At 39.6% G+C, this 14579-nt stretch overlaps 1 protein-coding gene across 1 annotated transcript; it reads left to right on the forward strand.

The window, feature by feature from the left end:
* Positions 1 to 1640: 1640 nt before the first annotated feature.
* On the forward strand, positions 1641 to 9761 carry LOC110790606 (probable alpha-amylase 2). The gene is made up of 13 exons (XM_021995391.2): positions 1641 to 2014; positions 2658 to 2723; positions 2894 to 2927; positions 3518 to 3555; positions 4094 to 4220; positions 4323 to 4549; positions 5301 to 5446; positions 5535 to 5647; positions 7501 to 7589; positions 7847 to 7969; positions 8722 to 8757; positions 9191 to 9289; positions 9369 to 9761. The coding sequence occupies exons 2-13, from the start codon at positions 2709 to 2711 to the stop codon at positions 9561 to 9563; spliced, it is 1242 nt and encodes a 413-aa protein (XP_021851083.2). The 5' UTR covers positions 1641 to 2014; positions 2658 to 2708; the 3' UTR covers positions 9564 to 9761.
* The last annotated feature ends 4818 nt before the right edge of the window (positions 9762 to 14579 follow it).

Consider the following 14579-nt stretch of genomic DNA (forward strand, 5'->3'; position numbering starts at 1 on the left):
CGATACTCAACTTGATTATGCCTAAACTACCGTCCCCTACTTCATCTTCCCCATTCATCACCTTCCCATTAACTCTCCAAGCTTAATTATTTTCAATGTCAATTTAATTCAATCCCCAAATCTTCTCCCCTTTTCCTGTAGCACTAGTGCAAAATTTAACCTCACTAATAGACTTTTTGACTGATCCGTTTTGAAACGGTAGGAGATTATAGGGTGCTTTAATTCAACATTTCTATTGTTTATTTTCATGCATGCAATTCAAGCTGTAATACCACCTCCCCCCTCTATCTCTCTCTAAGCACGTTGTTCTTGATTTTTCTTAAGCACATTGGAAGTATGTTGTTTATTTTTCTTGCTTAATTAGTTGCAATTCATTTTGCAGAGAAGGATAATCTTATAATGTATGGTTTCTATGCAAATGATTAAAGGTAGGTAAATCGTCATCGACATTTTGAGATTTTTAGGTGGGTTTTATTTGTATATTTTTGTTGTTAGAGGAACTTACAATTAGTTTTAGTTCTCCTATAAGAAATTTTTTGTCAGTATATATAGTTCAATAGTTAGACTTTGTTAAGTCTTTCCCTTAATTGGATAACATAAGTATAGTCGTAAAGTGTAACAGTTGCAAAATGTAACAGATGCAAATTAATTTGTTTGGTAGAAAAATGTAATGATTAAAAAGACAAGACTTCATATGTTAAAGTTTTAATTATTGTCATTTGGTTTAAACACCTTCTAACACCTACTTAAGAACAACATAACTTCTAAATTCCATTACCCGACCAACATATAGCCAGCCCGTTCGACCAAACTAATTTGGTTAATAACGAAGTTTGTTCCCTTTCCCTCCCCTCCAAACCAAGTGTAAATTTCAATTGAGAGACACGACTCATGAGTTCCATTTCACTAGAGGTCTAGAGCTGATGGGCTGGCCGACACGTGAGTCTTTTGAGTTTAAAACTTTGTCCAACAAAATAAGGCAGGATGCGAGGAGCTCGGCGAGGCAGCATGTTGTGATGTGTGAGCAAACACATCACAACGCAATTTCGATAATAAAATGTACCATTTTTTTAAAAAAGAGTATCATTTCATTTTTAAAAATTACCATTTCGTTAAACAAAGTACCATTTCGATAAAAAGATGTATCATTTCGTTAAAAAGAGTACAATTTCATTAAAAACGGAGTACCATTTCGTTTAGAACATGTACTTATGTTTTTACAAAAATATAATAGACTGCCGTTTTAACTTCCTCGGATGCGAGAGGCACACTAGCCTATCATTTTGTTAAAAAAAGTACCATTTCATTAAAAACGGAGTACCATTTCGATTAAAACATGTACCATTTCATTGAATTTTTTGCTGTTATATTTTTACAAAAATATAATAGACTGTCATTTTGACTTCCTCGGATACGAGAAGCACACTAGCCTGCTTATTTTTAAACCGTCAATAAAAATATCAGAATATTATAATGAGGGTATGCTGATTTTGAATGTTAATCGGTCATGCACATTTATGGAAAATAGGCACGTATATGATACCATATGACATGACACGACTTTTCCTTAAAGATCGAGTTGAGCCAGTTGAGGTCTGCTATCTCAAGAGTTCGAGTTTTTCAACCCAAAAAGTTATCAAAATCTTTAAAGTCGTTCCCAACTCAATTTGTTTAATTGTCTTGATGCAGTCGACTCAAAAACTTTGTTTTGGCATAGAATGTTGTCCTACGCGCCATAATTATTGGAATTCCTGGTCGACAACGAACACCATGTCTTTATTGCTTCCTCATCAATCAACTTCATCATCCAAATCCCTAATTTCACCATCAGATCAAACATCATCATCACCAAACCCAATCCTCTCTGCGCATTTGTCCTTAAATCGTGAATATGCATTACGTTAAAGTTGTTGTTAGCAATTGAAGAAAGTTGATCAAATTGAAGCCAACATCTTCCTGGAATCCTCTTACTATCATCGCCCGCCAACTGTTCGACGAAATCCCTCTCTGAAAAGTAAATACCCAGTTGCCCATTTCTGGATTCTCTTTGAATTCCATTCATCCACTGTTTTGAATTTTGATTTTCAATTCAAACCTTTGGTTTTTTTTTCTTCTTCTTAATTTTGAATATTTTTGTTATTATCTGGTAGCTGTGTTTTTTATTTTTTTTGTTGAGAGATGGCTAGAAGATGAGAAAAGTGTAGCTGTGTCTTCTTGATTTTTTATTTTTTATTTTTTATTTTTTATTTTTTATACGAGTACTAATCTAGTTTTCTTTGGTATTAGGTTAGTGGTTAGATTTTCGACATTAGTTGAAACTAATAAGGGCTAGATGAGTCTCTGATCATGTAATCCGATGATGTCTAAAAGTTGGTTACTTGAACCAGAAGTTTGCATTAGAGACCGCGAAAAAGGAAATGAGGAATTATGAATTGAAACGGAATTTAACGTTGATTTCATTACTGCAATGCTAAGTAAATAAGCAATAAATGTGGTAGCATAATCTCTGCTGTTTTCTGCTAGCATGTTCGGTGATACATGTGTGGTAGCATAATAGGACTCAAGCATGAACCTATTTCAGTGCTCTGATGTTCTATTTGGTCCATTCTTAATATCCCTACTAACTGGGTGCTTTTTTGGTATGACTTTGCTTACAGGATTACTGGTTGAGAATTTAGCATTCAAGCTACACCAAATTTTGATCCAACATGGGTTACATACATGTACGTCTTTTTGTTATATTGAATTTTTGAGAATTTCTAGGTTCAGCGCTTACCAATTATCGTTTTATATCTGAATTACTCATGTTTGTCTTTATTGGGATGTATTTGCTTATTCGTCGAACACAATTTTGACTAAAACTCTGCAATTCCTTATTCTTTCTAATTTGCAGGGCTTTGATGAAAATGTCGAGCAGACTGATGTTGGTATGAACACTGTCACACTGATTGTCTTTTATTCACCTCCTAAAATTTTGTGCACGCTGCAAGTAGTGATGGTAACATTGCCTTAGTTAGAACCCAAATTCTTCAAGGACAGTGTAGAACAATTTTCATTTAACATGCCAGTACTAATTGTCAATTTATCATTATTTCTGGCCGTATAGATCAAGCACTCGATTAAGATTTCATCATCTGAATGGGAACTTCTATGTTTCAGTTTTATTTTTTACTTTTTTCTTTCTAGTTTAATTAGAATGATGTTTTTAGTTTAAAATGATTTCTTATATATTCAAGTGGTTTGGTTGTGATTGCTTTCAAATGAAGGGACGGCTCTTGATTTATATTACGAAGTAAATACTGATAACTTGCATTGATGTGGTAATCTTTGATTAGTCATTGGAAATTTGAAATGTAACTTAAAAGACTTTGTCCTTAATTTCATCATCTAAGAAGCATTAAATTTTCTAAGTGGCCATCACTCGTAAATATCCCTTGCTATATTTATGAGAATAATTTCCCTTCTTTCAAAATCAGTTCTGTTAGTTGTGAGCAAAGTCATGTTGGATCATTTTCAGGTGCAGCAACCAGAAAAGGAAGAGAAATCCTTCTTCAGGTATTTGCCAAAAGTTCTCTTGCTATGTTATATAGACTTATAAGAGGAATACGAAGATGACAGTTTGCTTCTTTCCATTTAGCAATGTACTTCCTTGTTCACAGATATATAATCCATATATCTTAAGACAGGACTGATAGGTACACATTACTTAAAGTTATCACAATATTCCCCAAAAATGACTACAGCACTCTTATGTTTGTTAATTCTAGTAAAAGCAACTCATTCTAATTATAGATGACTAATTGGAATAAGATAAACTTTGTATTCGTTATACATTTTGATAAGGTTGCTTAAGTCATATTTGACAATTTCTCCTTTAAGTGATACTTATTTGAGAATTCCTCCTTTAATATTTGTGAGTGGAGGACTGGAGTGGGTACTCAAAACAGCTAATGGCTGATTCCCATGCTCCAGTGCCCCCAATCTTTCTAAGGCAAATTTATTTTTTTTCAAGTCACTGGCCTGTTTCCCCTTCAAAGGTTATGGATGTTGATCACCATTGGCCTTATTATTTTATTTACTATATGGTCAACAGGCTTTCAATTGGGAGTCTCACAAATCTGACTGGTGGAGAAACTTAGAGAAAAAGATGTCTGATATCGCCAAATCTGGGTTCACATCTGCGTGGTTGCCACCTGTATCTCAATCTTTGTCTCCTGAAGGTGAGAGGAAAGACACTTCCCTTCACTGAGTTCAGAAAAATATTCCATGTATCTATTTTATGGTGATTTGTGAGTCCATTTTTATGGATTTTCTATTTGTAGGCTACCTTCCGCAGGATCTATATTCACTTGATTCCGCATATGGTTCTGAGGACTTACTGAAAGATTTACTACAGAAAATGAAGCAGCACAAAGTGAGACCCATGGCTGACATAGTAATTAATCATCGTGTTGGGACTACGAAAGGCCATGGAGGGATGTACAACCGCTATGACGGAATTTCATTACCATGGGATGAACATGCTGTTACATCGTGTACTGGTGGATTAGTAAGTTATACTTAAGTCAATCACTGGATGGTTAATGTTGATCAATTCTTCAGAAGATTTTCTGCGGACTTTGAATTAACTTTGTTTTGCACATTTTTTGTTCTGTGTTTCTGCCGCATAGAGATTTTGCAGTTACATCATGTTTCTTTTACAGCTTGGGTAACACTATAGAGAGCTTCATTAGTTAGACCTCATCATGGAATTAGCGGAACCTCACCATGGCATCAGAGAATAGATAGTGGACTTAATAAGAGAATGTACTAGGAAAATTACACTGACAACTCAGTATGCATCCCATTTCTGTGGGGCCTGTTTGTAAAAATATAGGAAGATTCATTGTAAACTAACATAATTTTGTAATTAGATGAAGATCTTTTGCTTGTGAGGTGAGTTCGAAAGTACATATGGTAAATGTTTAACCCATTAGACTTGGCCTTAACTAAAATACAGAGATGAATACAATGAATCATGAGCTAGAGTAATTGTCTCTCCCGCATGAGGTAATCGGTGACATAACTGGCAAACAAATCTGTTCAAGACTTTCTAATATTTTTGGCTGGTTAACTCATAAAGGAAACAAAGAAATCAAACATTCTTTATACACTGATACGTTAAAAGTGTTAAACTATACTTTTTTGGTCTGGTTTAATTATTCATTGCCATATACTCCGTATGTCATTATTCTGTTGTTAAATTTTGATTATGTGTTACATTAAACTACGAAGTATAACATTTACATGTTTGACTTCAGGGAAATAGAAGTACTGGTGACAATTTTGATGGTGTACCAAACGTTGATCATACACAATCCTTTGTTAGAAAAGATATTACAGAATGGCTGAGGTGGCTGCGGAATAAGGTCGGCTTCCAAGACTTTCGATTCGATTTTGCAAAAGGGTAACATGTCATCTTGAAACGCTGTACACTTGTCACTAGATTTTTAATTTTGTCCAGGATTGAGCATAATTTTTCAATTCTTTGTTAGTTATGCAGCAAAATACGTGAAGGAATACATTGAAGGTGCAAAACCAGTGTTTTGTATTGGAGAATATTGGGACTCTTGTAATTACGATAATGGTCATTTGGCCTACAACCAAGGTACATATAAGCTCAATGTAAAGTTTCTTTTATATTTGGAATTATGAAACATCTCTAGCAATTTAATCATCTATACAACTATATGAACACTGTTTCATCTTACATAATTCGAAGTATGTGGACTATTTTGGAATAATAGAAGAAAAAAGTAGGTAATACAAAGAAAAGGCTGGAAACAGTAAAACAAAAACGGTTGTGAAGCTGTAGTAGGAAGAATTTGCAAGTTAGACGAGTAAGATGACACACAACTACACAAGGAGTCAAGAGACAATCGAGAGGGAATTACCTTAAATCACGAAGGGGATCAGGTTTTAGGAAATCAGGTACATATTAGCAGTGAGAGTTTATTCAGGGATTGTTAGAACCCAACCTAACGCTGATACCTAGCCATCTTGTTAAAGTAAGCGACATGATTCTAGTTACAAGTAATGGAACCTTTGTCCAAAGGAATGGGAAACTAACCATCCGGATATGAGAAAGAGATTAGAGCTTGTACCTGTTAATAGCTTCTAGAAAAGACTTATAGAAGGCACTGTTGGTGGTAGGGAAAAGGGATGAACATGCAATTAAATAATATAACCAGCTTTTGAAGTTCATTGCTGATACTGTCTACCACTTACCCCTCAACAAAGAAAACTTGTTTCTGAAAGGATAAAAGGACCGTCCAAGATACGACAAACAATACTAACTTCTAACTTTCCCTCTACTGAGTGCCGTAAAGAACTACTCTCTCCATCCCCTTTTTATTCCTCCATGGAAGAAACTTCACGTTATTAAGAAGTGAGTCTAAATAATGCACATGGGTTAGTAAAGTGGTCCCACGAGGAGAGAGATAAAGGAAAGTAAGCAAGAAAGCTTACCATTTAAGGTATGATCAATCTCAAAAGGACATCCCAAAGAGGAAAATGGGGCAAACAAAAAGGACGGAGGGAGTAACAAGTTGTGTTGAATATATAGCTGTGTAGATTTCCAAAAACTTCAGGTTATGCTATAAAAATATATTATCTTAGGCTATTTTCTTCTACTTGATAGCTGATGTCTGGTGAAATACATATAGATAATATAGAATTATAGCAGGAATTGACCTGTTTGCTAGACTTAGAGGTGTTTCCCTTTTAAGTGACATATGCATTGATGTTATATTGATTTGAATATCCCACCACTAAGGGTTAATAACATAATGTACATAGCACTTTGAATTGAAAGTAGACAGGAATTTGATATATTAGATGAGTTGCCACAATGGACAATATTTCAGACACGTGAAGGTAAAGAGTGGGATGCGTAGAGAGATTTTGAGTTTGAAATTCTAGCGGGAGTTTCTTATTTGCCTACTTTTAGCATTCTTGGAGAAAAACAGAGCTCTATGTAAAGTGTTGCATGGAACGTGCTGCTTTACCCTAAGCTTTCTTCCTTTACTACTGCAAATTATGTACTAGGCCAAGCTGCAGGCTCTGCGTGAAGTATTGGATGAATGGAAACTGCTGTTCACCCAAATATTTCTTTCTTTGCCATCGCAACATTATGCGCTAAGCCAAACTCCATGCCCTATCTTGACTTTCCTCTAAGGGGATTGATTTCTGAGGGTCACCTTCTTCCCTAAAATTTGAGGATGAGGGTATTTTGTACAAACAGAATTTTGAATCTCTAATATAGCTGAGGACCCGATTGTATATGGCGTATCATATTTTCTATTACTAATTAGTTTGTGTAACTATGCATGCGCAAACTTGTGCCTTGAGTAGTCAACAATATCTTCTAGAATATTCATTGATTCTAATAAAAAGATGAGCTTTGTACACATTTTCTTGAGGGAGGATCATTTCAGCATCTTCGTAATCTTATTTCCACAGACAGTCACAGACAACAGATCATCAATTGGATCGACGCTGCAGGACAACTAGCAACTGCGTTTGACTTCACAACCAAAGGAATTTTGCAGGTATTCACAAGTTACTGTTGGATATCCTGAATGCTGATTTTTCTGAACGGATAAGCATATCTTTCTCTGATGGGAAACTTTACATCAAAAACTAGTTTTTTATTATCTTGCTATATATCATAGTTAGTTGACAAAATCAGACCATCATCGCATCTTATGCCTTCCTTGTAAATTGAGTTTAGATATTAGACAAAATCACACTATCGCGCTGTTATTTAAGGGTTTTTTTTTTCTTTCTGACTTGCCTTGAATATTAGGAAGCTGTTAAGGGAGAATACTGGCGTCTTCGAGATTCCCAGGGGAAGCCACCTGGTGTAATGGGTTTGTGGCCTTCAAGGTCTGTTACATTTCTTGACAATCATGACACTGGCTCAACACAGGTACTTACTCACTGTATATTGATCCAATAATAAGTCAAATGTATATATTCTGGAAAATTCCTGCATGAAGTAAGTTGGACTGTTGGACCATAGATGGAATAATATGTGGAAGACAAGCCACGAAAGTAATTGGACTATAAGTTTAGTTCAAGCAGCTTCTCATTTTCTTTTTCATTTTTACTGTAATTGGAACTAGGAGTACTCCGACTACACATAAGCAAACAATGTGAGCATAAAGTTTCTATTTGGAGAACAAAGATAATCTGACTATAGAGGGAGAAGGTTACAAATTAGAGTAAGACTTGTTAAACAGGTTGAGTTAAATGAACCGTGCTTGGAAAAGTCTGTGTGAACATAGCTGTGTAACCTTTTATGTACCTATGTCTGCAACAAAGTCACTTGTGCACTACTTCCAGCATTTTTTTTTTCTACTGGAAGAGCATATTGAGTATTTTGGGTCATAGACTCAGAGAATATATTCAAGATTGGACTATTGGAGAGTAGTCTTGGGAATTTGTGCAGCCGGTCTTTCTCTTACCCTTATATGATACGGAGTATCAAATTTTGATTTATACTTAAAAGCAGAACTTGATAGTGCCTTCATGACCAAATCATGTTCATTATGTTTCTTTTGTTATCATATTTATCAGCTAATACTATGCTGATCAAGTGGTCAACTATTATTTCTCATGAAGTATTTTACTATTATCATCAGCAAACATGCTATTCACTGGTTAAATTTCTTGCTGCAGGCTCACTGGCCCTTCCCAGAAAATCACATTATGGAGGTATCAGTTTTGTTTTATCTATTTCTAATCCAATAAATACTGCGTATACTATTTGGATTTGCATTGAGTCAGGTCTGATACTTTTTTTCCCTGTAACATATTTTGGGGCTGTCCATCTAAAATTCTGAACCATTCACCAGATAGTATATTGGACTAAAGAAAGATAGAGCAAGTTAAGAGAGTATCTTGTATATATATATGCATAAATCATAATCATGCAACTGATCCCAAACTGAAACAGAACATTGAATTAGCCTTTTTCATTTTTATCTTGTCCTGCACCCACCATCTCACCCTGGTGTTGTTCAACTATTGATGGCCGGATTCCGATTAAGATACTCCATTGAGTAGGACTGTCATTTTTAGTTTTTGAGTATTGTTGTTGCACACTGAATTTGTGGAGTTTTGTTTACATATTGTGAATCTGTTTCAGGGCTATGCATACATCCTCACACATCCTGGAACACCAGCAGTGTTCTATGACCATTTCTATGGCAGGGAGACCTCCATTCATGACCAAATTGTGAAGCTGGTATTTTACTAGTTTTTAGCCATTTTGAACAGCAACATGATTGAGGAATTCATAATTTATTTTTAATCTACTTGTACAGATTGACATCCGAAAGCAGCAGGATATTCACAGTAGATCTTCTATTAAGATACTTGAAGCTCAACCGAATCTCTACTCTGCAATCGTAGGGGAGAAGATAAGCATGAAGATTGGTGATGGTTCATGGTGCCCAACAGGCAAGGAGTGGAAGCTGGCAACTTCTGGTCATAGATATGCTGTGTGGCAAAAGGAATAACTAACCGGAAAATTAACATGAACAATTTGACCTTTTAAATATCACACATTAAATCTCACCTTTAGACTTGATCAAAATAACCATATGAATAGTAAGTGGGTATAAAAAGGAACGTAGTTTAGAATTGTTAATACTTCGTATAATGCTATGTATTTCATTTACCTTTATGTGTGTGAAATAATGTTGCTCATTTACCTATATCCAATGTCTCCATTGAAGTACGGGCTATTTATACATTTCATCTTGTGCAATTTCAGTTTTTACTTAAGGAAAAACATAGTCATGATATTTTGTTAAATTTGTCTTAAATTATTAGTTTAAGGAAATTATATTCATCTCACAATATTGATTCCAAATATTAATAATTTATAATTTGTATTTATTGGTAATTAAAGATATTATTAATTAATATCATAACTTATTTGAACTCATCTGAACTTGTTGGACTTGAGACTTAAATAACAGTTATAATGGGCAGTGACCCCCAAATCATTTTGGGACTATTGTTGTTGTTGACGGGACTATAGAGGGTCACGTGACACAGCGAATTTTTGAAAAAAATTAAATTAAATTTTTTTGTCGAAAACGTAGACATAATTGGACATATTTCCCGAAAAGCTATTTCTCTCCTCCCCATCTTACCACAGCGCCACCCATTCACCTAGCGCTCTTCCCTCACCGATAGGCGACATCGGCGGTCGGCCCACAGGCCACAGGTCCCCCACGATCATCGTGTTGCGCGCCCACCACAAGAAGCTGAAAGGTATGCCCCTCACCATTCACGAGTGCTTAGTTTCTTGAGTATGAGTAATTGTGAATCTGAAATTAATTTTTGATTAATTGTTTGCTTAGTTTAACTGTTTTAATTCATGAGTAATGAGTTGTGTTTGGGCTCCCAATTGATTCTCAATTGGGCCACTAAGTCCAAAGCCCAATGGCTCTAAACAACAACATCAAACCTACCAATGGCTATTCAGCCATCCATTAAGGCCCAAGGCCCAATAACAATAAGTGACCTATGGGCATTTATTATGCAAACACTATAAATAGGCCGCCAAGGCTCACACCTCAAGGTACGTCCAATTTATCGCCTTAAGACTACTCTTCTAGAGAACTTCTCTCTAGAATCCGAGCATCATTCTTACTTAGGCATCGGAGGGGCTTTCCTCGGAAACACCCCCGAGGCCAGTGACTTTGCTCTTGTGCAGGTGAATTCGGACTCCACTCATTCAAACAAGCAAGATCTTCAACACATACAAAAGGGCCTTCATTCGAAGCCCATTGTTTCCATCTTTACAACACCGGAACAATTTGGCGCCGTCTGTGGGGAAGAACACTTCAAAGCCTTTGGAAGACATCAACCACCTCTTTCCGCGAAAATGGTGAATGATGTTGTTAACAATGACGACGATATGATGGTGCGGTCAGATTCAGAATCTGACCAAGAGGGGCACCCTCAATCGATGGCGAGGTCACAGCCAAGCAGAGCTACGACCGCCACAAATGCAGGACCTCCGATTCCAACTAGGGAAGAGCTCACTGCGGCCATGACCATCATGCAAAACTTCCTCTTCAATGAGAAGCAGCAAGGACTGGCAAACGACCGCAGAGAAGAGAGGAGGACCAGGCGAAGGCTGAACGAGCCACCCAGTGCGGAAGTGTCCAGACCCGAACGAGAACTCCTTCCCTTGACAGGAACACACTTGACGTCGAGGTGGACGGAAAGCACGTGGGACACCCAAAAAAGGGCACAACAGCAACCAGATTGGTTTGCGAGACCATCGCCTACTCCAACAGCTCTCCAAAGCGAATCAACTACTCGTAACACTCGGATCCGAAGCTCGGTGCTCAGCAGGTTGAGGCCCTCGGTCCACTCAAGGTTAAGACCTTCGATCCACACGAGACTCGGGGTAGGTGAGTCGAGCAGATCTGGCGAACGACCCGAGGTCAGTAGCCGAGAAAGAAGAAGAGACAGGAGGCATGATCGAACCCCTAGCCCCCATCGTACGCCCGAACGTTCTAATCATAGAACCTCGGCAAACGAAGGCATCAGGGCTAGACTCGGGAAAAGAATCATGACTCCTACGTCATCCCCTTTCTCGGACGAGCTGATTATGGAAGAAATACCGAAGGTAAGACTGCCAGCTCACCTAACCTACAGCGGAATCACAGATCCGAGGGATCATGTCATCTCCTACGAGCAGCAAATGTTCTTGAGTCCCTACTCCGAAGCATGCTGGTGTAAATACTTCCCAACCACGCTAACCGGAGTGGCGGGAGAGTGGTTTAGATCGCTGCCGAAGGGATCGATCAAGAGCTGGAAAAAGCTGAAAAAGAGATTCTGCACACAGTTCGTGAGCAACAATCGCCCCGAGCGAACCACAGCAGAACTGACCTCAATCCAACAAGAAAGAGACGAAAGTCTGAGAGAATTCATGGCCAGATTCATGAAGGAATCAACAAACATACCAAACTTGCAGCCAGACGTGGCCATCTTCGCCTTGAAGCACGCGCTCCAGGAAGGGAAGTTCCGTGACGAACTCTCAATGAAGAACCCCTCCAGAATAGCTGACGTGCTCCAAATGGCTGACGCGTTCATCAGAACCGAGGAGTTCAACAAGGCCGCTGCAAGACTGAAAGGATCGTCGGATCCGAGAGACACAAAGAATACCCAGAGCAAGCCCGAGGGTAGCTCAAGGAAGGGGAAAGAGAAAGTAGGAGCTAGAGAGATGAGCCCGAAGAAAGACGGGAGAAGGGGTGAACTTCAACCCAAGTACACCAACTACACTCCACTAGCTCTGCCCCGAAAGGAGATATTCAGCCTCAACAGAAATGACGAAAAGTGGAAACTACCTGGGAAGCTCAAGTCCAACCCAGCTCGGAGAAACAAGAACAAATGGTGCGAGTTCCATGATGACTTCGGTCACCATACCGAAGAATGCAACTCGCTGAAAGACAACATTGAGGACCTCGTTCGCCGAGGCTACCTGAAACAGTACTTGTTAGACCGAAGGGAGGAAAAAGAAAAGGCCGCAAGCGGCAAACAACACGAGCAACCCCAGAAAAGGGTCTACGAAGCAACAGGGCACAAGAAAAATGACATCCTAGTGGTGTTCGGGGGACAGAAGTCTGGCCAGGCCAGCAAAAAACACCTAAGAGCCCTCTCCCATCGGGTCAACTTCAGCGCGGTGGGAGACAACCAGCCACACCCCCCGAACATGACCTTCACTGCTGATGATTGCTTCGGAGTCCAGTACAAGCATGATGATCCTCTGGTCATCTCCATGGACCTCAATAACCACAACGTACATCGAGTATTAGTCGACGGAGGAAGTGCCGTCAATATCATCTTCAGAAACTGCTTCGAGCAGCTGATCCTCGAAGAGCCAGAGGAAGCACTGACGAAAGTCAGTTATCCTCTGATCGGATTCAACGGATCCGCAGCTATCCCTCGAGGAAAGATCACCCTGCCAGTCACAGTAGGCGAAGGCCAGGCAGCAAAAACCCTTCGGGACGAATTTTTGGTGATGGACTGCGACTCCGTATACAACGTAATCATGGGGAGAACCATGATTCACAAGATGCAAGCAGTCCCCTCCACATACCACCAGCTGATGATATACGTCTCGGATGCAGGATTCGCCGAACGAATCAGGGGTGATCAAGAAGTGGCGAGAAGAACCTGCCACACTGCTGTCCGAAAGCCCAAACTAGAGGACGGCCCCGAGGAAGAAAAAGGAGCTAAGGGAGAAGAAAGCGAGGCAAAAAGAAGAAGAGCAAGCACGAGCAGCTTGTCTCCCGCAGAAGTTGATGCTCGCCCCGAAACCCTATCTCCCGAACCAGATCAAGAAATGGAGGATATCTTCCTCGAAGATAATTCAGACAGGAGCGTCCGAATAGGCAAGGGCCTAAGCTCGGGGCTCCGAATCGATTTGATCCGACTACTCAGGGATCACAAAGACATCTTCGCATGGTCAGCAGCAGATATGCCAGGGATAAATCCGAAGCTGATTTGTCACAAGCTGGATGTCAACGCTGAAGCTCGGCCAATCAAGCAAAAAAAGAGAAATTACTCCTCGGAGAAAAACAAAGCCATCGCCGAGGAGGTTAAAAAGTTGCAAGAGGCCGGATTCATCGAACCATGCATGTATCCGAAGTGGCTGGCCAACGTGGTGATGGTCAAGAAAGCGAACGGCTCATGGCGAATGTGCGTAGATTTCACAGATCTGAACCGAGCCTGCCCCAAAGACTGCTATCCCCTGCCAAGGATAGATCAACTGGTTGACTCCACCAGCGGCCATGCACTGCTCAGCTTCATGGATGCCTTTTCATGCTACCACCAAGTATTCATGCACCCCGATGACAGGGCAAAGACAGCGTTCATCACAAGCGCAGGAGTGTTCAACTACAAAATGATGCCTTTCGGCTTAAAAAATGCCGGAGCCACCTACCAGAGGTTAGTTGACCACGTCTTCGCCGACCAGAAAGGGAGGAACGTGGAGGTCTACGTGGATGACTCCATCGTAAAAAGCATCAAGGAGGAAGACCATGTCAAAGACTTGGCAGAGACCTTCGGAAATCTGAGGAAATACAGCATGAAGCTGAACCCAAAAAAATGCGTCTTCGGGGTGAAGTCAGGGAAATTCCTCGGATTCATGGTGAGCGAAAGAGGAATTGATGCGAACCCAGACAAAGTCCAAGCGGCATTGGATTTACCCGAGCCGAAGACCAAGAGAGATGTGCAGAGGCTAACCGGCAGGTTAGCCGCACTAACAAGGTTCATATCAAAAGCCTCGGACAAGGGAGCCCCCTTCTTCAAGGCACTGAAACCAAAGAACCTCCCCGGAGGAGAAGCAGAACCAGTCAAGAAAAAGGGGGTCCCGAGGAAAGTGGATCCCGAACTGATATGGGAACAGGAGCAAAAAGAAGCTTTTCAGCAACTCAGAGCCCACCTAGCTCAACTGCCGACACTGGCCAGACCAAAGGAGGGGGAAACCCTATACCTATATGTCGCAG

This window comes from Spinacia oleracea, chromosome 5 (genome assembly GCF_020520425.1).
Source record: "Spinacia oleracea cultivar Varoflay chromosome 5, BTI_SOV_V1, whole genome shotgun sequence".
Lineage (NCBI taxonomy): Eukaryota > Viridiplantae > Streptophyta > Magnoliopsida > Caryophyllales > Amaranthaceae > Spinacia > Spinacia oleracea.